This window comes from Candida pseudojiufengensis, assembly GCF_024610245.1.
Source record: "Candida pseudojiufengensis strain CBS 10847 chromosome Unknown scaffold16, whole genome shotgun sequence".
Lineage (NCBI taxonomy): Eukaryota > Fungi > Ascomycota > Pichiomycetes > Serinales > Debaryomycetaceae > Lodderomyces > Lodderomyces pseudojiufengensis.
The window spans coordinates 35,363-62,828 of record NW_026261534.1 but is presented as its reverse complement, the minus strand read 5'-3'; the positions used below and the strand labels follow the sequence as shown (position 1 = coordinate 62,828).

Genomic DNA, 27,466 nt, shown 5'->3' with positions numbered 1-27,466 from the left:
TAAAGATTTCGAAGCTTAAGTATCGTGAATCGTTTCAAAGACAATAGCATGAATTGCAAATTCTGCTCTTCGTCTCATTCTTCGATTAACTAATAGCTTTGATTGTATTTATAAAACAATCAATTCAGTCCAAATGGAACAAAATTACGCGTTATTTTAATTTGAAGATAAAATAATAATTTCAATAATATTGTTTTAAATTCAAAATGTCCTGCAATGTAAATCAAAATCAGACATTTCTGAGTAGAGCAAGACATAGAACGGATTTAACTATCTTTTGAAAAATAAAATTATTCGTTCAAATATCAATTTTGCTTTTCAAATCTAAGTAGCAGAACTTCAAACAGACTAAACCGCACTATACGTCAATTTCATTGGTTTTGTGAGTTGGAAGCAATTGTTTATGTTCTATTCTTCGACACATTCATTTCCATTCTGTGTGAATTTATTTTATTAGCATAGCCACTCTATTTTGTATCACTTTACCGCCTTGTGTTACTTACAATAATATTCTCTTTGCAAAAGGACATTTTTTAGTTGATAGTTAATGTCGTACATTTAATTCCGTAATACCCCTTAAAATTAAAAATCAAAACTTCACACCATCAAGAAATATTAAAAGAATAGGTTTCATTCCAGAAACTTCTACATTCTTCGATCGTAACAATGTGGAAAGCATCTGATCATAAATCTTTCAACACAAGCGTATAGGTACTTGCAGTTAAGATATACCTGTTTTGGACTTCGTAATAAACGAATAATATTGTAATTCAGGAACTTTCGGTTAATTTCTTTTTGCTAATTACAATTTTGACTAAAAGAGTAAGAAATTAACTACTTTTGAAGCAAGATGTATTTGAGATACTGGTTGATCAATTCGGTACTAGTTGGCAAATTAGATACTATTTACTGCATTCAATCATTTCCCTTATCTTATTTTCGATTTAAATATAGATGTTACAAATTAAGAAGTTGAAACAAAAATGGATGAAATGGCTGCAAAAGATATTTAATTAAATCAAAACTTCTAAACTAAAGTCAAATTAGTCACCCTCTTTCAAAACATTCAAAAGTAGTATTCTTGTCTCTCTTCTCTTTCGTATATCACTTCAATAACCAATTTTGTTTATTCTTCAAAATTGATCATTTAAATTCAATTGTTGTTCAATCATTTCAGTCCAAGGAGCAACGAAATCCAATCCAATGTTTTGATTATTTATAAACCAATCCATGACTTCTGAATCACCTCCAGTTATACCACCAGCTCCACCACCTGTTCCACCACTATTTACATTAGCATTATTAGCAGTAGTTGTGTTAGTATTATTGTAATACATGTTGTTCATGCTCTCTTCTGAATTTATGTATTGTTGTGAAGGTGATTGTTGATGCAGTTGAGTTGGTTGTTGTTGAGAAAGTGGTTGTTGATATTCTTGAGTAGCTAACGTAGCTGCTGTTGGAATATTACTAGGATGTTTAAAGTAAGGACCATAAGGAAATGTATCTGGTAATGATTTTTCAATATTTGAACTTCCTGGTAAATGTTGTTGAGGCTGGGATTGCGATGATTGATGAGATGTTTGACCTTGTTTTTCTTGTTGTTGAGTTGGGTTTTGTTTTGTAAATTGATTTTGATCATAAAATTGTTTTTGTTGATGCGGTTGTGATTGAATTTGTTCTTCAACTTCTTCACTTTCGTTTTTCTTTGATTTCATCTCAGAATATAGATACATTAAAATTGAAGAATATCTAGTACATAAATGTAATTCATCGGGTGAACAATCTCTTAGGGTTAAAGCAGCTCTATGAATTGAAGAGCTTATATCATCAACACTTATCATACTGAAACTTAAAACAGTTGGATCATATATTTCATTGTTACTCATGCTTTGGAAAATTGAACCTACTTTTGTACTAAAGTTTGAAGTTTTATGTTGTGCAGTAATTGTTAAATAACATTTCACAATAAATGCAACTGCTCGAACTAACCTAGTTAACCATCTAACAGGCATAAATCTTAACATTTTAAATTTATGAATTCTATGAGCTGCATTTAACATTTCATTTGCTGCATTAAACGCTTGTTCAATAAATCTAGCACTTTTTGATAATTCATCCAATTTTAAATTTTTCTTTTCTAATGTTGGTGATGGACTTAATGCTAATGAATAAATATATAATTTAACATAATTGAATTCAAATATAAAAGATTCTTGTTGAATGCTTTCATTGATTTCAGAAATAATTTTGGGACTTAATTTTGACCATTGATTTATATGTTTTGACAATTTACCTGTAGTTGGAATAAGATACTGTTTATATTTTCTACTCCAATTATTGATCAATGGACTTATAATATTTAATACGGATAAATTTTGACGTTGAGATAAATGTCCCAATTGAGCTTTATATCCATAAAATGTTTCATGACCTAATGACATAATTTGTAATAATTCAATTTGAGCTTTTTGAGCAGTAGTAAATTTAATTTTATATTCAACTAAAATCTTCTTCAATTCTTCTTCACTTATAAAATCAATTTCTTCATCAATATCTTCTTCAATTTCATCTTCATTTAAATCTAACTCGGATAATGAATGAGCCAACATTGATCTTCTTGAAATATCCATCACTGAATTAATCTCTGCTATATGTGTAGCAATTAATGTCTTTGAACTTATTTCCATAAATCCCATATCTTGAGCTAATCTAACCGCACTTCCAATCAACATCCAAGCCATTCGATGTGATCTTCTCATTGCACCTAAACCAGCAAGACTTCCATTTACTGGTGCTTCCGCTCCTTCTTCAGCTTTATTAGCATAATCTGACCATCTCCAATGAATAGCTCTTGGATTCCATTCAGTAAATAATAAAAATGCAAATATTGTACCTATAGATCTAGTACTAGCTTCAGCCCAAACTGTTTGAGAAATTAATCTTTGAACATATAGCCATAATCTATCATGTACTTCAATATTTCTTGGAACAGCTGTATTTGTATTATTATTTTCAAATGGATGATATCTTGATGAAATAGTCAATATAGCACATAATAAAATTGGATAACCAGCTAATACTTTTGATGAATGTAAAAATTTAGGAATATGTGGGAAAAAAGGATGCATTGTAGTGAAAAATAAATTAATTAAATTTTCAGCTTCAGATTCAGTTAAAATTCCATTTTCACCAATATAATCAATATTAGCTAATCTAGTTGATGCTTTTGGTCTAACTGATGATCCATTTTCAGCAGCTGGCATTGTCATCCTTTTTCCAGTAGGTTTAATATATTGTGGTATTGTTTCATTTCTTTGTTTTTCAGTCATTGATTCAATTTCATTATATTTGGTTCTTGCATCTATATGATCTCTTTCATCTGCTTTTGCAAAAGTACCTGCTGCACTAGCTAAAAACACTAAAGCACCTTCCATAGTTGAAAAATTGTTTTTTTCTTTCTGCTGAGGTGGTGGAAGTTGGGGTGGTGGTGATTGAGATTGAGAAGGTGATTGAAAATTTGAATGATGTTGTTGCGGTTGCCGTTGTAGTTGCTGACGCTGCTGGCGATGAACAAATGGTGGTGGTAATTGAGATGATTGATTTGGTTGTAAATGGCTTAAATTATTTTGATTTTCTTGTAAAATAGAATTTACACCAGGTAATTCAACATTTTCTTCTAATTTTTGTTTCTTCTTTTTACCATTCATAACATTATTAGACCCACCTCTTTTACTTTCAACAAATATACAATCTTTTCTTTCTCTTAAACATCTTGCACATTTACCATCATGAGGATTATCAACCGGACCTAAATCACATTTAACTTTCCGAACTCGACAATTTAGACATGCTCTATAATTTCTTTTATATTTCAGTTGTTGATCTGAAGGTGTTGTTTCTGTAGTTGACATATAATCTGTATTGATCTGTGGTTAGGATCTATTCGGTTATAGAAGGAATGTATAGTTTTTAAGATCAGAATTTTTGTTACTCGAATTTATTTTTTAAAACATTTACGAGAAATTGAAGTCTTAGACATAAGAAAAATATTAAACTCCGTAATCGAATATCTCAAGCATTATTGCGTCGTTCTAAATCAAATGTCAGCTCAACTAGAACTCCCCCGATTATAGAAAATTACGGTAGTCCTTATGTTTAGCGACCTCTTTTTTAAGTCAAAATAACAAATCAACTAGGTTATGTAAATTAAAAACTATTTAAAGGATATCTGTAATTTTTTAACTTGTTCTTCTAAACCTTTTAATTTAGATTGCATTTCTTCTAAATCTTGATTTAATCTATTTCTTTCATTAATAATATTAGTTTCCCATTGTCTAAATCTTTGTTCTTCAGCTTTAACTTGTTCTGTAAAAAATTTCTTTAAAGCATCTTCTTCTTCTTTAAATTTAGGATTATGAAATCTAATTTTTTTAGGTTTTTTAATAACTTCTCCATTTTCATTTGTAATTTCTTCTTCTTCTTCTCCACCTAATTTAATAGATCTAAAAGTTTCAAAATGTATTTCATTAGTTGATAAAATTAAATCCAACATATTTGTTCTTAATAATAAACTCCTTAATTTTTTAAAATCACAATGTTCATCATTTTCAACTTCAACTATACCCCATGGATATTTTCTACCTCTAACATATTTACCTGGTGCAACTTCTACTTCTTCTTCAGATCCAATAACTGCAAATGGCATTGATTCAATCAATTGTTTAGCATGTTCTGCACTTGCAGGATCATCTAATTCCAATGGTGGTGTATAAATTGATATATCTTGTGCTTCAATAATTTCTCTAATTCTTGTTTTAAAAATATCCATTTCATTTCTTGATAAAGTATCTGCTTTTGCAATAACTGGAATTAAATTAACTCTCGTTGATAATTTTTTCATGATTTCAATATCTAAAGGTTTTAAAGAATGACCACTAGGACGTATGAAATATAAACAAGCATTTACTCGTAGATCTTTAACATCATGTCTAATTGGTTGATTTATTTGATCTAAATAATTTGAATATCTTTCATCTAAAAATTCAATTATAGGTTGATAAGAATCAGTATTATCAACATTATTACCAAATCCTGGAGTATCAATTACATTTAAATTAAGTTTAAAATTTTTTTCTTCTAGAATAGCTTTTGTTACTTCAATAGTTGTTGTTTGATGTGGATTATTTTGATGTGGAGATTTATGTGATTTTAAACTTGTTTGAAACAATGTATTAATGAATGTAGTTTTACCTAGTCCAGATTCACCACAAACCATAATTGTGAAAGTAGCACCGGTTTTGGTGACCAAATTTAATCTATATTCATTAGTTAGTATATGTAGATCACATAACGTTTAAAAAGCACTCAATAACATACCTTTGATCAGGAAGATTTGATATTCCAACTGGTTCTGGCATTGTTGTGTAGTTATTATGTATTATGTTGTTGTAATTGGTTTCAATTATTCTTAATAAAATGATTTTGATCTAATCAGTTACGTTGTTTTTGTTTATTGAAATTTTTTTGTTATCCTAATTTTAATTATTAAAATTGGTCGTGTAAAATTAAATAAGGTTTTTATTTTAATTAGCTATGGTCTTTTTAATACGCGTTTCAATAAAGAATTTTCAACGCTAATTACTATTTTTATACCATAGGTGATTGATCTATAACTGATTCTTTATGTTTGATCTAATTAATGGTTTCATCGTTTGCTTTACAACAGACTAATTAGTTGAATTCAATATACCACATTTCGTAAATATCGTAACTCATTTCATTGCAAATCGAATCAGTTTAGTCTCGTCTATATTTTTATCCCGAAAGCTGTTCTAGTTGAAAAATTTGTCTCAAAATTCATGCGAATTGAAAATTTCAAGTCAAAATTATCATACATCCGAACACACATACTAAATTTTTTTCACTACAACTATTGTCAAATCTTTTAATTCCATCAAAGTATTAAACTGAGTAAGCTCAAAACCATTACTGTGATATAGCTTAGTAACATCCAGGACACAAAGCTATCAACCTTGGTGTTTTCGAAGTGAGTGAAATCATAGATACGTGCTTCATTCTGTTGATTTATCGTTTTATACTGAATTTTGTGATTTATACTAAATTTTACTAAACAAATATTGGAATACGTCATTGTAGGACTCATATCAAGTTAATTTAAAGGGCTTGCTAGGTATGGGTCCGAAATCAAGCCTTGAAACCCTTGTTAATAATTTATGGACTAATTATTTGCAACCGTGGTAGTGCATATAACTGTTGGTACGAGAGAGATTATTGAAAAAATCATTTCAATTGCACAATCAACTGTTATACAATTCTACAACCTGATACACATCAAGCAATAGCCATGGGAAGTTCTGAGGCTTATTCATACCCACCAATACGTATGTACAAGCTGATACTATTTGACAGCACCCTCTGATCAAGGAGATGAAAAAGAATGAAGAAGAAAATACTAACAAACATTGTTTAGCCTCAGAGGAGGAATTAGATAAACAAAAAGTTCCTTTATTTTATAGAGATAAATGTGCTGCTCATCTACTTGAATACTACAAATGTCTTGATAAAGGAACATCATTCTGTGCCAAAACGAAAGATGAATTTTATAAATGTCAATATAATGCTTTAAAAGAAAGATTAGATAATTTTGCTGCTAAACAAACACATTAATTGAAGTTAAATACATGGACAGGATACGATTTATGAAAATTTTGAGAGAGTGGAGGAGATACGATTCTAAATTTTTGTAATACGCATCTCACGAAAGAGTAGATGATGATGATGTTTGGAAGGCTCGCAGAGACAAAGGATTGAATTATAATAATGCAAAGACAATTGGCTTTAGTCTTGCAAACTGCAATATAATACACATCGTTAAAAGTTATTTAAAAGTCAAGTGACTCTTTTTCCATTTTTAATTATTGCTTGAGATGCAATTCACGACTTGAGAAGTAAGCTTTTTCTTTTCGTTTTTAAAATCGTCTCTGTGATGACAAGAGATTCTACTATTACCATTCTCTTTTGATCATTTTGTAATTTAGAAGATGATCCTTTCCTTGTTCAAAGTTGAATCAATCATATTTCCTGTATATAATTTCTGACTATGCGATAATTATAATTGGTTCCAAATTTTTTGCACGTATTAAAATAACGATACTCAAGATCCATCTACAATCGAATTTACAACAGAACCCACCTCGTCTTCCATTTCATTCATTCCATTTTCTACTAAAAGAGAAAAATGTCAGTCACAGAATTTCCACCTCTACGTATGTGAAACATTACTATAGCTTTGAAAAAGGATTATTACTAACAAAGTTTAAAACAGTCAGTGAAGATGAATGTCAAAAATACAAAGTACCCTTGAAATGGAGAGATAGATGTGCTGCTTACTTTGCATTATTCCAAACTTGTTTAATAAGACAATCTGCAAACTCGTCAATAAGTTGTAAACATGATAAACATGCATGGGAAGAATGTGAGAATTTAGATTTGATAAGAAGGAAGCAATTATTACAAGAAGCTAAATCGAGTTGATTTGGAGGATGTATTAGTTAAAAGAAATCTACGGTTGGGATATTTTGGAGAATTCAATTGAGCATAATCGGGGAGACCTAATTTGGAAATTCAAGATGACACTTCCATTTTTCAACATACTGATTCTTCACATAATCAGTTTAAAACAATTTTATACATAATCAATAAATATTAATAAAAGCTCCAGTTATCAATTAAAATGTTTGACTATATAATTATCATTCAGAACAAAACAAAAGTTCAATTTTCTAATCATATAAGTCAAAAAGAAAAAAAGATTATCTCTTTCTTTAACAGTCAATATTCCTCCGCTGTCCACACTCTATATAAATCTTTACTTTACAAATATAAAGCTCTAGCTATTTTCGGAGTTATTTAAAATAAATACTATCAAAGAAAGAAAGAGAAGGGTAAAAAGATTAAAAGTAAAATTTGTTTGTATGAAAATTAAAAACGTACTCGAAGGTAGTGCACATCGTAACAACAAATATAACATGTTGATATGATCCTACAATCAAGGTAGTATTACATAAATTGAGTTTCTTAATTCCTATCCAAAGAGCAACATTATCAAACAAAAAATGGGCAAAAAAGAAGAATTAAAAACCGTTGGAAGTACACCATTAGATTCGATTGATGATGATAAATCGAAATCGAAGAAAGAAGATACAAAAACAGAATCTGAAGCAAAGGATAAGATAACAGACTCTGAAGCAATCAAAGATGATAAAGTAATTGGGGAGAAGGATAAAACAAAAAAAGACGAGAAAGATGATGCACCAATTGAAGATATTCCACTTGACGATGATGAAGTAGAAGTAAAAGAGACAGTTAATGAAACAATTACAAATGCCACACCTCCACCTCCTCCTACAAGACCAAAAGATCCAGTGCAACAGATAACTCAAGATTTGAAAGATGCATTTCCATCAATTGAAGAAAAACTTATCACAGCAGTATTGATTGCATCTCAAGGAAATCCAGAACCAGCATTTAGTGCATTACTTTACATATCTGATCCAAGTTTTGAACCTGAAATTCCAGTTTATCAGAATCCTTCTATTAAAAATCAAGCTCCAACCACTAATGTTGAATCTGTAGGATTTACAGATGATGAAATATTAGCAAGAAAATTACAAAAAGAATTTGAGTTAGAAGATGAAAGAAGAAGAAGAAGAAATCAAGAAAGAAGAAGAGATAGAGGGGAAAGGGAAAGAGATCCTCAAGCAAGTAATCGTCAACATCGTCAGAATTTAAATGATTATGAGAGAAACTATTATGAAGAAGAAGAAAGTCCAGATGAATTTGATCAAATAAAAGAAACTTTTACTCAAGGATTAGAAGAAGCTAAATCAACATTAAATGGATGGGTATCTGGATTAGCTAAAAAATTTGATAGTGCAACAGCAAATAGACAACAACAAGAACAAAGAGAAAATGTGACTACATTTGGTTCAAAATCTCATAGAGAAGGTGGTAATAATTTTGGAAATTTAGGAGGTACACGATATTATGACGAGCTTTATAAAGGTAAGAAGACAAGATTTGATGAAGATCCAGAAATAATTACAACTGATTTTCATGATAAAATTAGATTAAGTAAAGAAAATGATGATAATGAAGAAACCATGCCAAGTCCTCATTTACCTACAAGACCAAGAAATTCAACTGAATTACAATCAGATACCCCTTCATCTATTAAATTAAACGACAATACAACGGATACTACTAAAAGGAAACAACCTTGGCAACCTGAAGATCCTCCAGCTGATTCTGATGCATTTTTGGTAGATGATTCGGAAGAAGAAGATGTTGAAGTAACACCAGCAACAAATGAAGTGAAGAAATAAGTTTGTAGGACAAATACAATTTTTAATTTTATGTCGACAATGAATTATTAACAACAACTAGACGATTGATTTTGTCTAAATTGTAGCATACTTCCAATACTATTATCTTTAGGTTTCTTTAACAGCTCGTAATGATTTTGTATAAACTCTTCACTTATATTGTCGATTATATTCTCGAATAATTCTATTATCCCCGTACCATTCTTTGAGCTAGTTTGATTATATTCTTTAATGGAATGATTCTTATCACTTAAAAATGATTCAACTTCGTTATTTATTAGTATATTATCCTCAATTAAATCTGATTTGGTCCCCACAAGCCGTATTTCAATATCATCATCAATGGATGAACTATTATTCAAATTTAATTGATCAATCCAATATTTTGCAGTTACAAAAGTGTGATCAAAATTACTTAAATCAAAACAAACTAAAGCTACTTTAGCATTTCTATAATACATTGGAGTTAATGATCTATATCTTTCTTGGCCCGCTGTGTCCCATATTTCCAAATTGATTTTCTTTTCTGGGTTGTTAGTGGATGAAAATTCTTTAGTTATGAATGCTGCACCTATGGTATTTGATGTATGAGTATTAAATTTGTTTGATGTGAATCTATGAACTAATGAAGTTTTGCCAACTGATGATTCTCCTAACACCACTACTTTATATGCTGGTAGTGGTTGAGTCGTTGCATCTATGCCCGTCATAATCAATTTTATTGTGACTTGCTGCTTGTTTATCTTATCTGATTAACTTGTTTCAATTGTATTTACAATATTTTGGTCATGTACACAAAATCTAAATTTGGTTGCCAAATTTATTTTAAGTGGTTTCTTTTTTTCTCTTCGTTTTACAACCACATTCTTTATAATAAATATCCATCTTAGACATCATCCTTTGCCACCAAACCAATAATAGAATCATTTGTAACTATATAAACAAAACTACTGTATTATATTTGTATTATTACCCGCTGTTGTATTATATTATATAAGTTGATTCAAAATAGCTAACAAAAGTAGACCTAAAAAGGTTAGAGCTCCATATAGGAGTTATAAATCGAGCTCATTCTTATCAAACTCAGATGATGAAGATGATCAAGGTGGTGGAAACAAAGAAAACACATTACATGATACGAATAATAATAAATTTAAGAATAGCATAAGTATTAGATCAATATATCATATTTCAAATATCCCCACAGTTTCAACAAAGGGAAAAGTTTGGCCCTTATCAAAATTTGAAAAAATTGATGTATTAAAATGTGCAATAAATGGAAAGAATATAGAATATTTACAAAATATTGAAAAGGAAATCAAACAATCAATGATGATTTTCCCAGCTGAGATATTTGCTAAGATATTTGATTTATTAGATTCTTGGGGACAATTAAAACCAAAATTTATGAGAGTTTGTAAATTATTTTATGTGATGATATTACCATTGATTTATAAAAATCCATATTTAAGAGGAACCAATTTTTTAAATTTTGTTGAAACTTTATCCAATAATAAGAAACTTGGAAATTTTATTCATGCATTAGATTTAGCTTATGTCATTCAATCTGGAAAAAATGCATTTGTTGCAAGATTATTAAAACAATCAAGAAAAAATCTTGAAGTATTTGTAGCTCCTCAAACAAGTTTTGGATTTGGTCCTTTAGTTGCATTAAAAAATTGCTCAAATTTAAAGATTTTGGATTTAAGATTAGTTTCTGAAACTTTGAACTTAACTCAACTTTTTCATTCCATTGAAAATTTAAAACACTTGACTCATTTATCATTTCCAAGATCACTGATAGATATTGAAGACCATGAGAAAATATCATGGCCACCAAAATTAAGTTTTTTGAGATTATCAGGCGGTATAAATGATGATTTTTTGTATCATTCAAATTTTCCAAATCTGATTACAAATATGGAATTTGCTCATTGTCCTGCAATAACGGATTTAGGGTTAAAACAAGTATTATATAGAATTGGTAATCAATTAACAACTTTAAAAATTCAATATCCAATGCCAGCTTTAAAAAATAATTCATTAGATGAGGTATTCATATTTTGCCCAAACTTGAGAGTTCTAGAAGTCAGTGTTGATTATCTTTCATCAATGTTTTTTGATGACCAATATTTGGGATATGCTAACGAAAGACCATTAAGAACTATGTATATCAATAGTAGTGGTATGCTTGGAACAACTACAAAATTAGATCCAATGGATTTGGCTGTTGCAATAGAAGATGGTAGACTACCTTTGTTGAAAAATATTCAGTGTACCGCAAAGTTAGGTTGGGATCCAAAATCAGAAGCTGTAACTTTCATTGCTGATGAATTAGATGAAAGAGGAGGGGGATTGTATATAGGATACTAGGAGATAGAATTATAAATTAACGAAATTACGACCATCTAAACTAGTCCAACTCCAAAGTTTACTTTATTTTCATTAAAAAGTCTACTGGTTGCATTGGGATGCCATTATAGACCAATCAAGCGACCTTATCTCATACCTCTTAAATTCATCAACTGTATTATTTCGATCCATTCTTCAAATTACGTTTATGTTGAAGTTCATTCTTCTTTATCAATTTCTTTCTTTCAGACCTAGCCAAAGTTCTTGGATCTATTAACTCATCTCCTTCATTTCTTTTCCTTTTTTTACTATTATCTTCATCATTAACTTCAACTAACCATTGATCATCTAATTTTTTATTATTACCTTTATAACCCCATTTATTAACCCATTCACCTTTTTCTTCATCATATTCTAATTTTTCATTTTTAGTTTTAGCTTTTATACCTTTTCTTGCCGCAAATTCTTCCCATTTAGTTTTTGGTTTATCTTTAGGTATTCCTTTTTCTCTTGGAAGAGGAGTAGTTGGTTCAGGTAATTGAATTAATGTCATTGATGATGTTTGACCAGTAGATGATCCTTGGTTATCGGTTGTGGTTTTTACGGGAAGTGATAATATCTGATTTATTAATAATTGTACATTGTCTCTGGTTATAGATGAAATATATTGTTCTTTTTCTGATTCATTCTTTGATGTTAGTTTCTCATTTGATAAAGGATTGGGATCAAATGTGGCTAGATTCCCTAAGTCATATGTGTTTTCTATAAGCTTCTCTACCGTTACGGGTTTATAATCTTCCTTAGACATCGTTAATGTTGTATAGTAGTATTTAATATGTTCTGGTTACTAAATCATTAACTTTTTTAAAAGGCACAAGATGAGATATAGAGTAAAAAAGTGGTACAAAATAAAAAGATATACAATATCATTTTGTGTAATTATCAGCTATTTAGGTGGATTATCGATGTTATCTGAACTTTGATTTTGCATTATCGTCTTCTCATACTATTCAACATCCATATACTGACTAATGCCATCACCCCAATAGCTCCACCAGCCATTAATAAATGTTTTAAATTCTCTTCATCGACTGATTTTTCAATTTCTAAACCAGGAGTAGAAATAGATGGATTCTTTGCAGCATCAACTAATTGTATAAATAATTCATGTAATGAACTATTCCAAGATGATGATATATGCAATGGAGAACTCAAAAATAAATCCCTCGTATAAGTTTCTGGTTGAACATCTGATCTTTGTTGTTGTTTATCTAAATCCGCCTTTAGCGCTACGAATACTGAAGGAATTTCATCTAGATGTGAATACTTTTCTCTTAAATCAACCAAGTATTGAAAACTTTCAGGATCCGATGAATCATAAGTATAACATATAACATCACATTCATCTAATCTTTTATTATTTTCTAAAATCGCTGGTTCTAATTCTCCTAACTCTTCTAAAATCAAGTAACATTGTTTACCTCCTCTAATTTCAATATCTTTGATAGCTAATCTTGGTTGAATAGTAGGGGAATAAACGTCACTATAAGTTCCATGTAAGAACAGATCAAGTAATGATGATTTTCCAGCTTTTGGAGCTCCAACAACAAAACAATTAAAAATGTTACGATCAGTAACTGAATTTCTATATATTTTACCTTGTTTTTGACGAGTCTTTCTTGGTTTTGTCACTTTTAAAGCTTTTATAGAATTTCCTTCATCATAACCCAAGTATGCTAAATATTCAAGTGTTGTCTTGTAACTCAAAAAAGTAGTTAGGTTCCATTGTGCTAACCAACCTTGCAATGTCACGAACCCTTCTTCATTACATAAGATAGAAGATGGAAAATTAGTTTCAATCCATAATTTCGGTATACCTGGAGTTGGTCTAAAAAGATTTTTTAATTCTTCTTCATTCAATCCACCATCATTATCTTTATCAAATTTAATGAATAAATCAACCAAAAATCTATATCCTGTAGGACTTAATTCAACACTTGCATTTGGATTTAAATCAAGATTTGGAAATAAAAATTTATCATTTAAAGATAAAGAATTAGTATAATGATTAGCTCTTAAGATACACCATATTGTTTCATGTCTACCTGATTCAGCATATAATTTATTTAATAAAATAAACCCATCTTCACTAATAACATTATTATCTTCACTTAATAATTTTGAATTAACATATTTAAAAATTTCATTAAATTCATCTTCATCCAAATGAAATCCAAAACATTTTTTATGTAATTCATTAAATTCTCCAAAATTTAAAAACCCATCCTGATCAGTATCAAATAAAAAAAACACTCTTCTTAAAGCAGCAATAGCACCAGGTTTTAAATTTCCTTCTTTTGTATCAAAAATTGGTGAAATAGGATGAGTTACAGCTCTTTGACATAAATAAAATGCTTCAACAACATTATAATTATTTTTTGCACTTGTCCTTACACCAGCTTCGATTTCTTTAAATTCATTAATTAAAGGAATAAATTCATCATTATTTTGATTTTTCCATGTCGATTTAGTAGAAAGATCTGATTTATTGGCACATAAAATTATAGGTAAATTAACACCTAATGAACGGAAAATTGGCATCCAATGTAGTGAAATTCTTTCATATGTATAATGATCAGAATATACTAACCATATTACATCAGCTCTTTTCAATTCTTGAGTTAATGATGCATGGTCAGAGGAGTTCGTATCGACTATAGTTGTGGTGTTTGGTATATACTCTGATACTTCATTTATAATTTCATTTTTATTCGATTTAGCGAATGATTGTTCTTTGAAACTTTCATTATAATCATTTCTTGATATTGTTATTGGTGGTAAAACATTATTGGTTGTTGGAGTTTCAAATATTGTTTCTTTGATAAGTGATGTAATTAAAGATGATTTTCCAACAGATTCATCTCCACACACTGCAACTCGTATCAGCTCTTGAAACATAACATTCTTCGTGTGTTTTAAGTCGTAGTTTAGTTTAATAAATGAATTGATTTTGGGTGAGAAAAAACAAATATCTGAAAAATTGTTGCAGCCAATTTTTACGCTTTTGCACCAACTCAGAGAATAATGAGCTACACAATCAAACTCTTCTAAGATGACGAGAAATATGTATATTAATCAAAAATATATGTATATAGACTAGCTAATAAAATTGAGAATTGAAAGTGAATTCTTGATTAGGTAAATGAGGTAAATAAATATTTTGAGGTAAACTATTTGATCTAGTTGAAGGTTGAGAACTCAGTTGTTCATCATCTTCATCTTCTTCTTCTTCTACTGTATGATTTTCTTCAATATCAACAAATGCAGATAAATTATCATTTGAACAAATTTCTTCAAATATATTTTGTTCTTTTTTTTCAACTATTGATTTTATATTATTTAAATCATGAAGATTAATTTCATTAATTGATGAATTAAGACAATATTGAATTTGTTCCAACCATAATCTTCTTTTATCTTCTATCCCAAGTTGTTCATACGATTGTATGCTTTGATTGAATATATTGACTAAAACTTCTTGATCGTTGATTCGATTAATGACTTCTTCATATAAGGAGGTAGTTGGATAACCGACAGATAATGATGGCCATACTTTAATCGGTACATAAAATGCAATAAAAAAGCAAAAAGTTGAAGGCGTTATTGGTTGTTGTTTCAAATCTGGTAATGTTTGTTTTGTAAATTTATCAATCATCCATTCATTACTTATTAACTTTGCTTTGATCCTTCTATCTCTTAGTTTTCTTCTTAATTTACTTTTTTCTTTTTGACCACTTGCTGAATCGCTTGACATTTGAGACCTTGCCATACTTTTCTTTGAAGCTCTTCTTTTTCTAGTACCTGGAGTTTTAGCAAAATCACTTGCAGACGTTACATCAACACTTCTTCTTCTTACCAGATTACTTCGAATAAAGTTAATCTTATCTATTGGATGTAAAGAATCTCCCTTTCTAGTATCCAAATGACGTAAAAGAGAACCTTTTTGACTAAATTGTTTATCACAGAATTGACAAGTTTTATCCTCAAATCCGTCATTACCACTTTTCGATTTCCTCATATCAAATGAGGATTTGAGTATAGGAATGTTTTGTGGCTGCGGGGGTTGTGTTGGTAATTGGCCAAGGGATGGTTGTTGCAGTAACGGAGGTTGTACCTGTTGATGTTGATGTTGATGTTGTATATTATGATTATTTTGTAAACCCTGTAAAGGTTGATGATGAGCTAAAGGTGAAGGTAATAAATGGTGAGGAGCTTGTTGTAAATGATCCATTTGTTGTACTTGTAACAAATTTAATGGTAATTGTTGACCTAACAGCGAATGTTGTTGACTTATTAGTGGAGCTTGATTAGTAGTATTCAAAGTTGGAGGTTGATGAGGTGGTATTTGCAGTTGTTGCAGCTGTTGTTGATGATCATGGTGGTATTTAAGTTCATTTTCCACTTGTGATTTATTTGAATTTATATAATTATTAAACATTGAAACTTTTCAAACAACTCATTTAATTTGATTTATTCATTTATGATAATGCTCTTCTTGCTTTCAATTCAATGATAGTAATGAAAATTTGTAATAAAAGTATAAGAAAAATCACCTAAATTTTAACTTTTAATATCTTTATTTCTTTCAATCGCAAAATTTAAGTATTTATAAATTAAACTTTTGACCAATTCAATGAATAATTTTGTTAATGATATCCCGTGAATTTGAATATAATAATTATTTGGAAAACTTAAATGAAAAATTCAAAAGTACTCTTTGCCAAAAATATATACATTCAAGTGAAATTTACTTTTTAAATTTAAACTTCATCTTATATGTTTGATTAAATTTATGTGTAATTTATAAGTATTTAATAAATCTTTTTCTTCATCTCAAAGTAGTAAGTACTATGAATATTGTGTACTATGTGACCTTTGTTTTAAGTTTATTTTAACTCACTAGACGTAATCTCCACTCTAACTTTTCATTCTTATTAACTAGTTTCTTAGAAGTTTGTAGTAGATTAATCTTTTAAAAAATAAATTTATTACTGTTTTTGGTTATTGAATCTGAATTAATTGGTAGCCCGTATGTGTGTATATATTAAAATTTGGTTATTTATTGTTTGTTATAATAGAATTAGTATATGACGCATATGAATGAAATGAATAGAGTAAATTATGAAATTAGAGGTCTACCATTGAGTAATGGTTTCTTTGTTTAAGAATTTCAGGACCTTTTTAAGGGCAGAAAAGATTGATAAAGATCTAAGATTTATTCGAAGGACGTACGTAATTGGTTAAGATACTTTCTAAATTTACACGGTATTAGATTTATTTTCTTCAATTATGCAAGGTACCTTTTATTAAGTCATGTTTGTTGAAAAATTTTAGTTTCAACTTCATTAAAAATATTATTATTTGATAAACAACACTCTTAATAAATTTTTTTGGATTTACGTAAATCTCACATGAAAAGTATCAAGCACATTAATTGATTGATTGTTTGATTGTCTTTGTATAAATTGATTTGCTATTTTAATATTAAATTATCAATTTTACTCCGTAAATGGTTCAAATTAATTAATTATTAACCCCACATTTCAATTGATTGGTAGTGCTTATTAATTTGAGTTCAAACAATGTGCAATCAATCAAGATAGAAGAGTTTTGTATAATTGAGTGAACCACAAAACAACAACATTCTCTCTCTCATTTATACGAGTGGTTACAAGATCCAGTCTTGCAATTTTTGACATGAGAAATTCTAATAATAACTAATGTAACACAGTACACAAAATCTTAGATCTCTAGAGATCTGTATCTCTAAAATAGAAAAAAAGGGTTCTTAATAATATTAGTGAAATTTTTTTTTTTTAATTCTCATTTAGGCTAATTTAAATTGAAAATTTTCAATCTTTTTCCCCTCAAATTATTATAATTAATTTCAGAATTAATGTATGTAAAAATAATGACGAAATATTGCTCAAAATTTTTGATTTAAGTCACTTTCATTAAAAGCAAAGATAAATAAATCTAGGTTTTCTCTATTGTTTCAGATCTAAAAGAGGTCCGATAGATAGGAATATGGAAGTGGTTAAATAAAAGATTGAAACAAGGTGAAAATCACGAACTTTTATTTACATAAGACTCATTTTTCGATTCAACAGAGCAAATACTTTAAAAAAAAGACGGTTTCTATACTATTCAAAATTTTTAAATATCTAGATGTTGAACTATCTCTCTCAAATTACTAACATATCTATTCTTAATCTTATCACCGTGACCAGAAACAACTGTCAAAATTAATTCATTTAATTCAGCACTTCCCAAAATATCAACATGTTCTGCTGTTTTAGCACCACCTCTTAAATCAAATCTATCTGGTTCATGTTTAATTTCAACAATTGTAACTTTTATATTCCCTGGATTATATCTATTACCAGGTTTTTGCCATTCATGACACATTGTATGAGTTAATAAAGATACTGTACCATCACCATCTCCTAAACTAACTCCATCTGGAGAGTCTCTATCAATAACATAATCTAATTTAGTAGATTTATCAGCTGGTACATATCTATATGCTCTTTCAGTGGGATTTCCAACTCCATAAAAACAATAATATTTCAAATCTGGTGCGTTTGGTAAAGCTGCTTCTAATGGATTAACCCATTTTCTTGGAATTTGATTGTTTGCTATAAGTTCTTTTGTTGTTTTGGCAATACCATGACTATAACTTTCTTCAACTCTTTTTGAATACCATTTTGGAGAATTTTTAAGTAAATCTTTTAAACTTTCATCAATTGTAACTTCATGATCAGAACCATCTGATTGTTTATATTTAATAAAAGATCCAAAACTTCCATTTTTATTACTTGGAGTTGAAACATCTGTATCATTTGTTTCTAATGTATTGATTGGATCATCAGGTGCTTGAGTTAAATTACCCCAAATAAGATCACCTCCCTTTGGAAACATACTTGCTACCCCTCCAAATGTTCTTAATAAATCAACTCTTTCTCTTCTACTAAAAAATTGTTCCAATCCATAAACAGCTAAAGCGTTTAATTGAACAGTGTCTTTCATCTCTCCAGAAATTAAAGCAGGTATTGTTTTAGGAGTTCCCAACATAGAACCACTAATATCAACAATTGAATCAATATAATTATTAACCCAACTAGATCCTCCATTTCCATATCCATTTGCTTCAACCCATTTTAAGAAATAAAAAATTACTTGTGATCCCATTGAATGACCAACAAGAACTGATTTTTGACCAGTTGTTTTTTTAGTCATTTCAATTTGAATTTTTAATTTACTGAAAAATCCATCTCTTTTCTCCAAATCTAAATAAGTTAATCTCCAATCATAAGCTGCAGATATCATATTATCAGGACTATACCCGATAACTGCTAAATTTTGTAAAATTTTATTCCAAATCCAATAACCAGCCATAAAAAAATCAGCAGCTTCAAAACCTTGAGCAGCTCTAATTTTAATATTTGGAGGATCTAGTCCTGTTTCTTCATCCAATTTAATATTTTTCAACCAACATGCTTTATCCAAAATCATAGTTCTTAACATGAAAAAGGATCCCCATAATCTTTTTCTAAAATATCCAATTGATGGACAATCTCCTGATGTTGATGTACCCCAGGATTCTAATCCAGTAGATATAACACCAGGAACCATAACAACATTATATTTAGCAGTATAATTTCTTGAAGTTTTTAATCTTTGTCCAACACTAAAAGAATCAGCTGAACCATGTAAAGTATTATCAGCATTATCAGCATCTTGTAAATATGATTGCATACCACTTGGTAAAATATCTTTCCAATTTTTCCAATCATCAAATAAAGAATTCAAATGATCAAAATTAACTAACCCATCTAAATCAGCTGGAAACAGGACTTTATTAGTTGAAAAAAATATTGTAAGAGCTAATCCTAATAATGCTCCTAATATAAACATAACCCTTCTTGATTCCCGTATTTTCTTTTTCTTCTTATGTTTTTCATGATGATGGTGATGTTTTTTATTTATTGAATTACGACGACTTGTATTATTGTTAGTGCTATTTGTTGTATCTGTATCTTCATCAATATTAATTTCTTTAGTTTCGTTAGATTTCCCATTATTATTTAAAGCAGTAGTAATTGAAGTTGATAATGATTCGTTATTGTCATTTTTTGATGCAATTGATTTCTTATTTTTAGGTGATGTCATTTAATTATAAAATCTTTAAAGTTAAGATTTGTCAGATGCGATGTTATAAAAGGTTGATATATTATATTTATAGTTTATTTATATTATAATTTAGGCTAAATTAAAAATGTAAGTAAGTACTGTACATAAAATTCAATAATATTACAATTATAAACTTAACCGGAAAATTTAATATAAAAAGAGTGCAAAATCAATAATTATAAGATCTATAAACTTTTTCTTCTTGTAATCTATACATGTTCAAATCTAATTTACATAAAGGGTATCTACTGCACAAAGTGCCTTACGCTATGGCTGATTTAAAAAAAATTACAATTCAAGTTGTAATCAAAAACCTCATGGGGATGATTATTTGCATTTGCATTTTGAAATTATTTGGAAGTCTTTTGAATATCGGGGTAACCATAGCTTACCTTACATTAGGTTCAACCATCACCCATAAATTTCGAATTGCCGTGATTTTAAGTGGTCGGGGGAATGTTGTCTCTGATGTGTTTTACTCATGTCTTCGAGGTATGAATTTATTTTGAGTGTTTGTTGTTGATTTTATCTTATATTCAAAATCAAGAAATAGTCCCTACAGGTTTTGTGAATCACCAAGTTACAAATTGTGGCATCATTCATCCGAGTGTAGAGAAACACAGCAATTATGGCTAGATCATCAGCTCAGAGTGAACAGGTCTATAATGTTTGTTATAGGAATTACCAGACTAAATAAACAGCAATAATCAAAATCAATTCATACCTTGAAGATGCACCAAATAAAGCCAACGACGGCAAACAGTGACCTTGAATGTAGATATACTTTAATGAACTATAATATCCTGGTGAGGTATCAAAAATATGACTATATCTAATTCAGTATGTGGCTGTGTTGAGTTTCAGTTGAGTTATGGGGCGATAAATTTGACCTTTTAGTTTTAGCCAGCTGCTATCGATACTATTTTTGAAGCAAATTCTTTGAATACTCAGCTTTTGGTTATGACTTTCCAGCCTTTCGCTTAAATTATTAATTCCAGGCAGAGAAAGTTCAAAATTAGCGAAGAAATTGGGTCCAACAAAATTGAGATTGATAGATTTATGAGCAAAATTTTTCAATAATTGGGCGTGTGGCGTAGTTGGTAGCGCGTTCCCTTAGCATGGGAAAGGTCATGAGTTCGATTCTTATCTCGTCCATTATAATAGCCCACATACTTTTGTTTTTTACTTTGAAAGCGATCTTTTGTCCCTTTTTTCAATTTTCATACGAATCATCGCGTATATCAATCTGTTTATTATTTTTTTTTTTTTTCCAAAATGCTAACGTATTCATTCAAGACAAACTTATCAACTATTACGTGATAAAATGTCTGAATCAGCAACAGACAAGTCCCAGCTCGATAAATATGAGCAGCATTATTTTTCATCATATGATCATTTTGGAATTCATGAAGAAATGTTAAAAGATACTTCACGTACATTGAGTTACAGAAATGCTATGTATAGAAATAAAGATTTATTTAAAAATAAAATTGTACTCGATGTTGGATGCGGTACTGGTATACTTTCAATGTTTGCTGTAAAGGCTGGAGCAAAACATGTTTATTCAGTTGATATGTCATCAATAATAGGGAAAGCTAGGGAAATAGTAGAATTAAATGGGTTTAGTGATAAAATAACTTTATTACAAGGTAAATTAGAAGATATACAGTTACCTGTGGATTCAGTAGATATAATAATATCTGAATGGATGGGATATTTTTTATTATACGAATCAATGCTTGATACTGTTTTGTATGCAAGAGATAAATATTTAGTCAAAGGAGGATTAATTTTACCGGATAAATGTCAAATGTTTATTGCAGGAATTGAAGATGGTCAATATAAAGAAGAGAAAATTCATTATTGGGAAGATGTTTATGGATTTGATTATTCACCATTTATAAAAACAGCAATGGAAGAACCATTGGTTGATACTGTAAATAAGCAAGCATTAATAACTGATAGTTATAAATTTTTTGAATTTGATATAAATACCGTGAAGAAAGAAGATTTAGCATTCAAAAGGCCGTTTGAATTAACAAGTATTGGAGATGATCAATGTCATGCGTACATAGTATATTGGGATGCAATCTTTCCAGGTAAAGAAAAAATCGTGTTACCAACTGGTCCAATGAATCATTACACTCATTGGAAACAAACTGTATTTTATATGGATCAAGTATTGGAATTGAAAAAAGGTGATAAAATTTTTGGAGAAATTGATGCTAGACCCAGTACCATTAATCCAAGAGAGTATGACATTGAACTTAAGTGGGATTTGAATATCGAAGCTAAAGATGAATCAAGAAATCAAAAAGGTTCTTATAAATATTTTCTTCGATAGGTGGATGACAATGCAAAGTACCAGATTTGTATGTAGAATGATTAGACTAAAAGTTGTGTAGATGCAATTTTGAGAAGTAAATGGTATCTATTAGCTTATAAGTAAACGGAATTTGATTTGTCCTAATACCCCTTAAAATCTACTACCCCTTAAAAGTTTATACGACAGATTTGTACTTTTCTCCGGATTATTACACAAAAAAGCAGTCTGGAATCACTAAATGTTTGCTATAAATCATCATTTCATTTGCCATTCCTAAGTGTTCACTCAACTTATTCTTCAATTTCAACAGATCTTACTAGTTCTATTTAACTGTCCTAATTTATGTTGAGATTGGGACTGATTATTAAAAAACCATACAGATTCACAAACAACCTCAAAGTTATACGTCTAATGTCAAATAAAACTGATGCAGAATGGAGGGCCACCCTATCCCCTGAAGAGTACGATGTCTTAAGGAACAAAGGTACAGAAAGACCATACAGTGGGAAATATTTGAGTAATACTGATCATGGAATTTACGAATGTCGTGGTTGTGGGAACCCGCTTTACCCTAGTTCAACTAAGTTTCAATCATGTGGTTGGCCAAGTTACGCAGATTCAATACCAGGGGCAATTAAAACAAATAAAGATTATTCTCATGGGATGGTTAGAACTGAGGCTACATGTGCCAAATGCGGTTCTCATCTTGGTCATATTTTTGAGGGAGAAGTTAATTCTGGAAGTCCTACAGGTGTCAGACACTGTATAAATTCAATTGCCTTGGATTTTAAACCAAAAAAGGAAGCTTGATTGGTGTGGTTTCAAGCACCCAATGCACATGATAAATAGGACTGATATACTGCGTTGCACATGTCAACCAAGTTTGAATTATTAGAAGTTGTTTATAGTTGTAAATAAATACTGTATTGTTATACCTTTGAAACTCTGTAGATTCGTTTTAAAATTGAACGGCCGTTGGCTCTCATGCATAAGACTCTTCCGTCTCACATTGACCATATACAGTGGAATAATAATCGAGGTAGTTTTAGATAGATGTTGAACAAATACATCCGTATTCCGATTCAGAAACGCAAGTCGACGTGATTCATTAGCTCTTTTAATTGAGAAATTCGGGAAGTGATATCAGAATAACTAGTATGATGGAGGTGTTCAATAAGCCAAATAATTAGTTCAATAATACTAACATATACATGGTGATTTTGAGGTTTCAAGCGTTTTTTAGATTAAACATTCAAGAGTAGCAAACTGGAAGCAACTTGGTACTTAAAATTCCTTGCTATCGGAATCTAAGATGTAAAAAGCAAACCCAGATCCTGTTTCATCAAGACATGTATCTGTTCCTTTTAACATCACTGGACAGATCAATTTTTCCATTAGTTTTCGTATTCAGAACTCTACCTAAATGACATATGGAACAAATATCTTTCTCTTTAATTTCTTATAATCGTCACCAAAAGTTTTTAAATATCTTTTATGTTTCTTAACTGCCCAAAGCCACATTTGACCAGTGCTAACAGCAAAAAATAACCAAGCTGACCAATTTCCAACTAACAAAGCGTAAGCAAACCAAGATAATGATTCGAAAAAATAATTAGGGCAAGAAACTAAATCAAATCCATAACCATATGGAATAACATACTTTTTTGGATCTTTGTCTCTCAATTCACTCAAGATTGAATGAGTTTTGAAATTTGAAAATTCAGCAAAAATCCAAGTTAAGACCAATGATCCAATTGCCCAAGTTGGAAGTTCATTCACATGAAATACATAATTTTTCCAAATGCCAGTATAATCATTAGTGGGAGCATAAACAAAATAAGCCAAGTTAAATCCGGATAAAATCCAATAATGAGTTGAATTTTTGAAAATGTTAAAAATTGGCATAGTTGCGTTTGAAAATTTATGAACAAATACAGTTTCATATTCACGTTTCAAAAAATGTAATAGCACTAAATTGAATGCAATTATTTGAGTCAAAGTATGAAAAAATGGCTTGACTCCATAAAAGACACTGAAAAAGTAAAACAAAGGATGAAAGATGAATGGACCAAAATATTCAACCAAAAATACAGTTCTCCATGAAATTTGAGGACCCAAATCTTTAGCATACAATTTAATGCTCTCAGCACTTTCCTCAATACCATTCTTTGTGAAAGTTTCATGAGGAATTAAAGGAATTTGCTTACCATTCACCAATCTAGTAATTCTTAATCTATGCTTTGAAATGTGATTATCGATACTAAGCTCATCGATTAACTCCTGGACTAATGAATCAGTAGACAATTCATTACTTGAATAAGGTTTGATCGTCTTGGAACGTGATTTGACCTCAATTGATGCCATTTTTTGAATTAGTAGTTGTAGTTTCACTATTCTTTGTACTCCGTAGAAGATATAGGAAAAAGGATAAGATAATTATTTCGAGCAAAAGCAATTGACCTCGCTACCAAATTTTAGAGTATTTTGAATCTTTAAACCTAATTGTCAAGTAACTCAAAAATTTGGGTCATATATAGCGCTCTAAGAGCTATAGTATTCAGTTGAACTGGTAGAAATACGCTTACTAAAACATTTACTCAAGCTTTGTATTTTCGGTTTTACTAAATAGTCGTGTGAGTGAAGTAAAATTGCCGTAAAAAAATGTGTGATTGCAATTCTCTGTTAAAAAAAATGAAACAATTATATGTATCATAAAACAACTTAATCAACACACTATCAACAATAATGTCAGACTGGGATTCAGTAACTATAATTGGACAAAAAGCTAGAGTTGGCGGAGGTGGTCCAAGAGAGCATGTTGCAAAGACACAATCACAATTAAATGCAGCAAGAAGACAAGGACTTGTTGTTGGAACGGAGAAAAAATATGGTTCATCAAACACCAAATCTAATCCGGAAGGTCAAAAATTAACAAAATTAGATGCTACTGATGATGTTGTAGCTGTTAAAAAAGTTGACGCAAGTGTTGGAAAAGCTATTCAAAAGGCAAGGCAAGAAAAGAAATTCACTCAAAAGGATTTAGCTACTAAAGTTAATGAAAAACCAAATGTTATCAATGATTATGAAGCTGGTAGAGCTATTCCAAACCAACAAGTTTTAGGTAAACTAGAAAGAGCCTTAGGAGTGAAATTAAGGGGAAAAAATATTGGTGAACCGTTATTTGCAAAAAAGTCATAGTCGTAAATAGATTGGAAATTTTATATAATGAATAAATGAGCATTTTTTTTCTATTCAATCATTGTGCTTTCAATTTACAAATGGCTTTTAGTAGGTTTTTGGTCGTAGATGGTTCTTGTTTGGTAATAGGAAATTTGTTGATATGATTAGATACTTTCTTGCTAATTTGATCCTTTTCCAATTCAATTAATTTTGTGGCGCTCTCCATTTGATAACTTGAAAAATATAATTTATCAACACAAGGCACCGTTTTTTTTAAGCTTTCATGTAAAACATAATATTGATTCTCTAAATTGGCTGAGAATTGTTCAACTTTGACATCGTCGATTTTTGCGTGGTGATTCAAATCATTTATCGGTAGACCTTGTTTTTTATAAGCTTCTTCCCATTCTATTTTTTCTCTTTTAAGTTTTTCTATCTTGTCTGAATAAATACGTATGTTTTCCAAATTAGTTTGATTTTGAGGATTTGGTAGAAGGATATCTGAATTGTTAACATCCCCATCTTTCCAATCAATAGATATTGAATAATCTTTCAACAGCAGTATTAATTCTTCCTTGATTGTTCTTGATATGTTGAATACCGTATGATCCTCCATTTGAAATTCAGCTTGTTTACTTTTCATTTCCTTTTCATAAATATCTAGGTCAGCTTTTAAGTTCCAAATTAGTAATTGTCTCATTCTATCAGATTCTGGGACTGAATTGTCTATGTATTTATGATATGATGTGGAGGGAACTTCTTGATGAGGTTCTCCATCAAATCCACCAATAGAGCTGACACGTCTTCCACGATTATAATAAGACAGTCGCCTACTTTGGCTTCGACTTTGACTAAGCGATTGACTATGATTGTTTTCATGATTTAATTTTCTAAATGGTTCTAATTCTTGTTCATTATTATCTTGCAAGGGAGATCTTAGTTGATTCGTTTCATGATTTTGTGGTTTCGAGGCTTTCTTTCTGTTAAGTTTTGATTTCTTTTTTGGAGCTTGTGCTGCGAAAATATCATCAGATGAATTATCGAGTTCATTATCTAAATCGGAATCAATATGGTTAAATTGGGTTATAGGCGTACTTAATTTCCTTCTTTTTGATTTTGATGAGGTCTCTTTTGGATTGAATAAATCATCATCATCAGTATCGTCAGATGAGAATGTTGTTTGTCTTGGACTTTGAGATTCCGTTTGCGAAGAAAATAATGAAGATAATCTATTGTCTCTATTAAAGATACTTTTTGATGGTTGTTTTTTAGTTTGTTTCTCCTTCACACTATCTTTCTCTGTAGTATTTGGTTTTGATTTCGACTTTTTCGGCTGTGCTTGTTTTTGAGGGTTTTTTAAACCTCCTGTGATTCTTTTAGCCATTTATTCAAACTTGTATGCCTGGGCGTTGTATTTTTGGTTGAAGTAAATGTTTTAACTTATCCATGTTTTGATTTCTTGAATTTTAGTTGCACAAAAATGCGTCGATAATTATATTCTTTGTATGTACGAAGATTAAAACGAACATCGTAAATCCTGAAAGCACCTGCATTAAGATATATAAACCTGCTGCAAATATCAATCAAGTCAAATTTTGACAGCGAGATTCCCATATAAAGTCTAAATTCAGAGGTACTAATAGCAACCAATTGTAAGTCTTAGTACGACTTCGTAAAAATTATGTTGAGAGTGTCAAAATACTCAGATGGTTTTTCCAAGACATTAATTCATAGTTGAGGTTTTCATTTTGAGGCAGTGATGGTTTTTTTAAATCACACAATGCAAATTCAGTAACCGTTTTGGTAATGTTTTGACCTTCAAACTGATGATTTGGGTTATATGTAGAAGAATGCATCGATTTATGTTCAAAAATTAATACCATTGCTGACACCAGTGGTAGTCTACAGAATAGTGAAACTTAACATTTCAAGATGTTTTGGCTCAATCTCT

The 27,466-nt window shown here is 29.9% G+C and overlaps 16 protein-coding genes across 16 annotated transcripts; 7 read left to right on the top strand and 9 right to left on the bottom strand. All coding sequences in view use genetic code 12, as the record gives it.

The window, feature by feature from the left end:
• Positions 1-1,133: 1,133 nt before the first annotated feature.
• Positions 1,134-3,911, bottom strand: ARO80 (Aro80p; the record flags this gene model as incomplete). Its single annotated transcript, XM_051758981.1, has 1 exon — positions 1,134-3,911. One exon carries the CDS (start codon positions 3,909-3,911, stop codon positions 1,134-1,136), a length of 2,778 nt encoding a protein of 925 aa, XP_051613121.1.
• A 302-nt stretch (positions 3,912-4,213) lies between these two features.
• On the bottom strand, positions 4,214-5,417 carry CDC12 (septin; the record flags this gene model as incomplete). Its single annotated transcript, XM_051758980.1, has 2 exons — positions 4,214-5,315; positions 5,377-5,417. The coding sequence occupies 2 exons, from the start codon at positions 5,415-5,417 to the stop codon at positions 4,214-4,216; spliced, it is 1,143 nt and encodes a 380-aa protein (XP_051613120.1).
• Positions 5,418-6,364: 947 nt separating this feature from the next.
• On the top strand, positions 6,365-6,687 carry KGF55_004110 (uncharacterized protein; the record flags this gene model as incomplete). The annotated part of the gene is made up of 2 exons (XM_051758979.1): positions 6,365-6,401; positions 6,497-6,687. 2 exons carry the CDS (start codon positions 6,365-6,367, stop codon positions 6,685-6,687), a joined length of 228 nt encoding a protein of 75 aa, XP_051613119.1.
• Positions 6,688-7,258: 571 nt separating this feature from the next.
• On the top strand, positions 7,259-7,554 carry KGF55_004109 (uncharacterized protein; the record flags this gene model as incomplete). Its single annotated transcript, XM_051758978.1, has 2 exons — positions 7,259-7,286; positions 7,346-7,554. The coding sequence occupies 2 exons, from the start codon at positions 7,259-7,261 to the stop codon at positions 7,552-7,554; spliced, it is 237 nt and encodes a 78-aa protein (XP_051613118.1).
• A 581-nt stretch (positions 7,555-8,135) lies between these two features.
• Positions 8,136-9,404, top strand: CUE5 (ubiquitin-binding protein; the record flags this gene model as incomplete). The annotated part of the gene is made up of 1 exon (XM_051758977.1): positions 8,136-9,404. The coding sequence occupies one exon, from the start codon at positions 8,136-8,138 to the stop codon at positions 9,402-9,404; it is 1,269 nt and encodes a 422-aa protein (XP_051613117.1).
• Positions 9,405-9,451: 47 nt separating this feature from the next.
• On the bottom strand, positions 9,452-10,114 carry YPT53 (Rab family GTPase; the record flags this gene model as incomplete). Its single annotated transcript, XM_051758976.1, has 1 exon — positions 9,452-10,114. The coding sequence occupies one exon, from the start codon at positions 10,112-10,114 to the stop codon at positions 9,452-9,454; it is 663 nt and encodes a 220-aa protein (XP_051613116.1).
• Positions 10,115-10,192: 78 nt separating this feature from the next.
• KGF55_004106 (uncharacterized protein) lies at positions 10,193-11,777 on the top strand (the record flags this gene model as incomplete). The annotated part of the gene is made up of 2 exons (XM_051758974.1): positions 10,193-10,214; positions 10,492-11,777. The coding sequence occupies 2 exons, from the start codon at positions 10,193-10,195 to the stop codon at positions 11,775-11,777; spliced, it is 1,308 nt and encodes a 435-aa protein (XP_051613115.1).
• Positions 11,778-11,934: 157 nt separating this feature from the next.
• Positions 11,935-12,564, bottom strand: RRS1 (Rrs1p; the record flags this gene model as incomplete). The annotated part of the gene is made up of 1 exon (XM_051758973.1): positions 11,935-12,564. One exon carries the CDS (start codon positions 12,562-12,564, stop codon positions 11,935-11,937), a length of 630 nt encoding a protein of 209 aa, XP_051613114.1.
• A 182-nt stretch (positions 12,565-12,746) lies between these two features.
• Positions 12,747-14,714, bottom strand: KGF55_004104 (ERMES complex Ca(2+)-binding regulatory GTPase; the record flags this gene model as incomplete). Its single annotated transcript, XM_051758972.1, has 1 exon — positions 12,747-14,714. The coding sequence occupies one exon, from the start codon at positions 14,712-14,714 to the stop codon at positions 12,747-12,749; it is 1,968 nt and encodes a 655-aa protein (XP_051613113.1).
• A 202-nt stretch (positions 14,715-14,916) lies between these two features.
• On the bottom strand, positions 14,917-16,254 carry KGF55_004103 (uncharacterized protein; the record flags this gene model as incomplete). The annotated part of the gene is made up of 1 exon (XM_051758971.1): positions 14,917-16,254. The coding sequence occupies one exon, from the start codon at positions 16,252-16,254 to the stop codon at positions 14,917-14,919; it is 1,338 nt and encodes a 445-aa protein (XP_051613112.1).
• Positions 16,255-17,972: 1,718 nt separating this feature from the next.
• Positions 17,973-19,988, bottom strand: LRO1 (phospholipid:diacylglycerol acyltransferase; the record flags this gene model as incomplete). Its single annotated transcript, XM_051758970.1, has 1 exon — positions 17,973-19,988. The coding sequence occupies one exon, from the start codon at positions 19,986-19,988 to the stop codon at positions 17,973-17,975; it is 2,016 nt and encodes a 671-aa protein (XP_051613111.1).
• A 1,345-nt stretch (positions 19,989-21,333) lies between these two features.
• HMT1 (protein-arginine omega-N methyltransferase) lies at positions 21,334-22,353 on the top strand (the record flags this gene model as incomplete). The annotated part of the gene is made up of 1 exon (XM_051758969.1): positions 21,334-22,353. One exon carries the CDS (start codon positions 21,334-21,336, stop codon positions 22,351-22,353), a length of 1,020 nt encoding a protein of 339 aa, XP_051613110.1.
• A 393-nt stretch (positions 22,354-22,746) lies between these two features.
• On the top strand, positions 22,747-23,145 carry KGF55_004100 (peptide-methionine (R)-S-oxide reductase; the record flags this gene model as incomplete). The annotated part of the gene is made up of 1 exon (XM_051758968.1): positions 22,747-23,145. The coding sequence occupies one exon, from the start codon at positions 22,747-22,749 to the stop codon at positions 23,143-23,145; it is 399 nt and encodes a 132-aa protein (XP_051613109.1).
• A 609-nt stretch (positions 23,146-23,754) lies between these two features.
• Positions 23,755-24,699, bottom strand: KGF55_004099 (trans-2-enoyl-CoA reductase (NADPH); the record flags this gene model as incomplete). The annotated part of the gene is made up of 1 exon (XM_051758967.1): positions 23,755-24,699. The coding sequence occupies one exon, from the start codon at positions 24,697-24,699 to the stop codon at positions 23,755-23,757; it is 945 nt and encodes a 314-aa protein (XP_051613108.1).
• Positions 24,700-25,080: 381 nt separating this feature from the next.
• On the top strand, positions 25,081-25,533 carry MBF1 (Mbf1p; the record flags this gene model as incomplete). Its single annotated transcript, XM_051758966.1, has 1 exon — positions 25,081-25,533. One exon carries the CDS (start codon positions 25,081-25,083, stop codon positions 25,531-25,533), a length of 453 nt encoding a protein of 150 aa, XP_051613107.1.
• A 58-nt stretch (positions 25,534-25,591) lies between these two features.
• Positions 25,592-26,899, bottom strand: KGF55_004097 (uncharacterized protein; the record flags this gene model as incomplete). The annotated part of the gene is made up of 1 exon (XM_051758965.1): positions 25,592-26,899. The coding sequence occupies one exon, from the start codon at positions 26,897-26,899 to the stop codon at positions 25,592-25,594; it is 1,308 nt and encodes a 435-aa protein (XP_051613106.1).
• Positions 26,900-27,466: the final 567 nt, after the last annotated feature.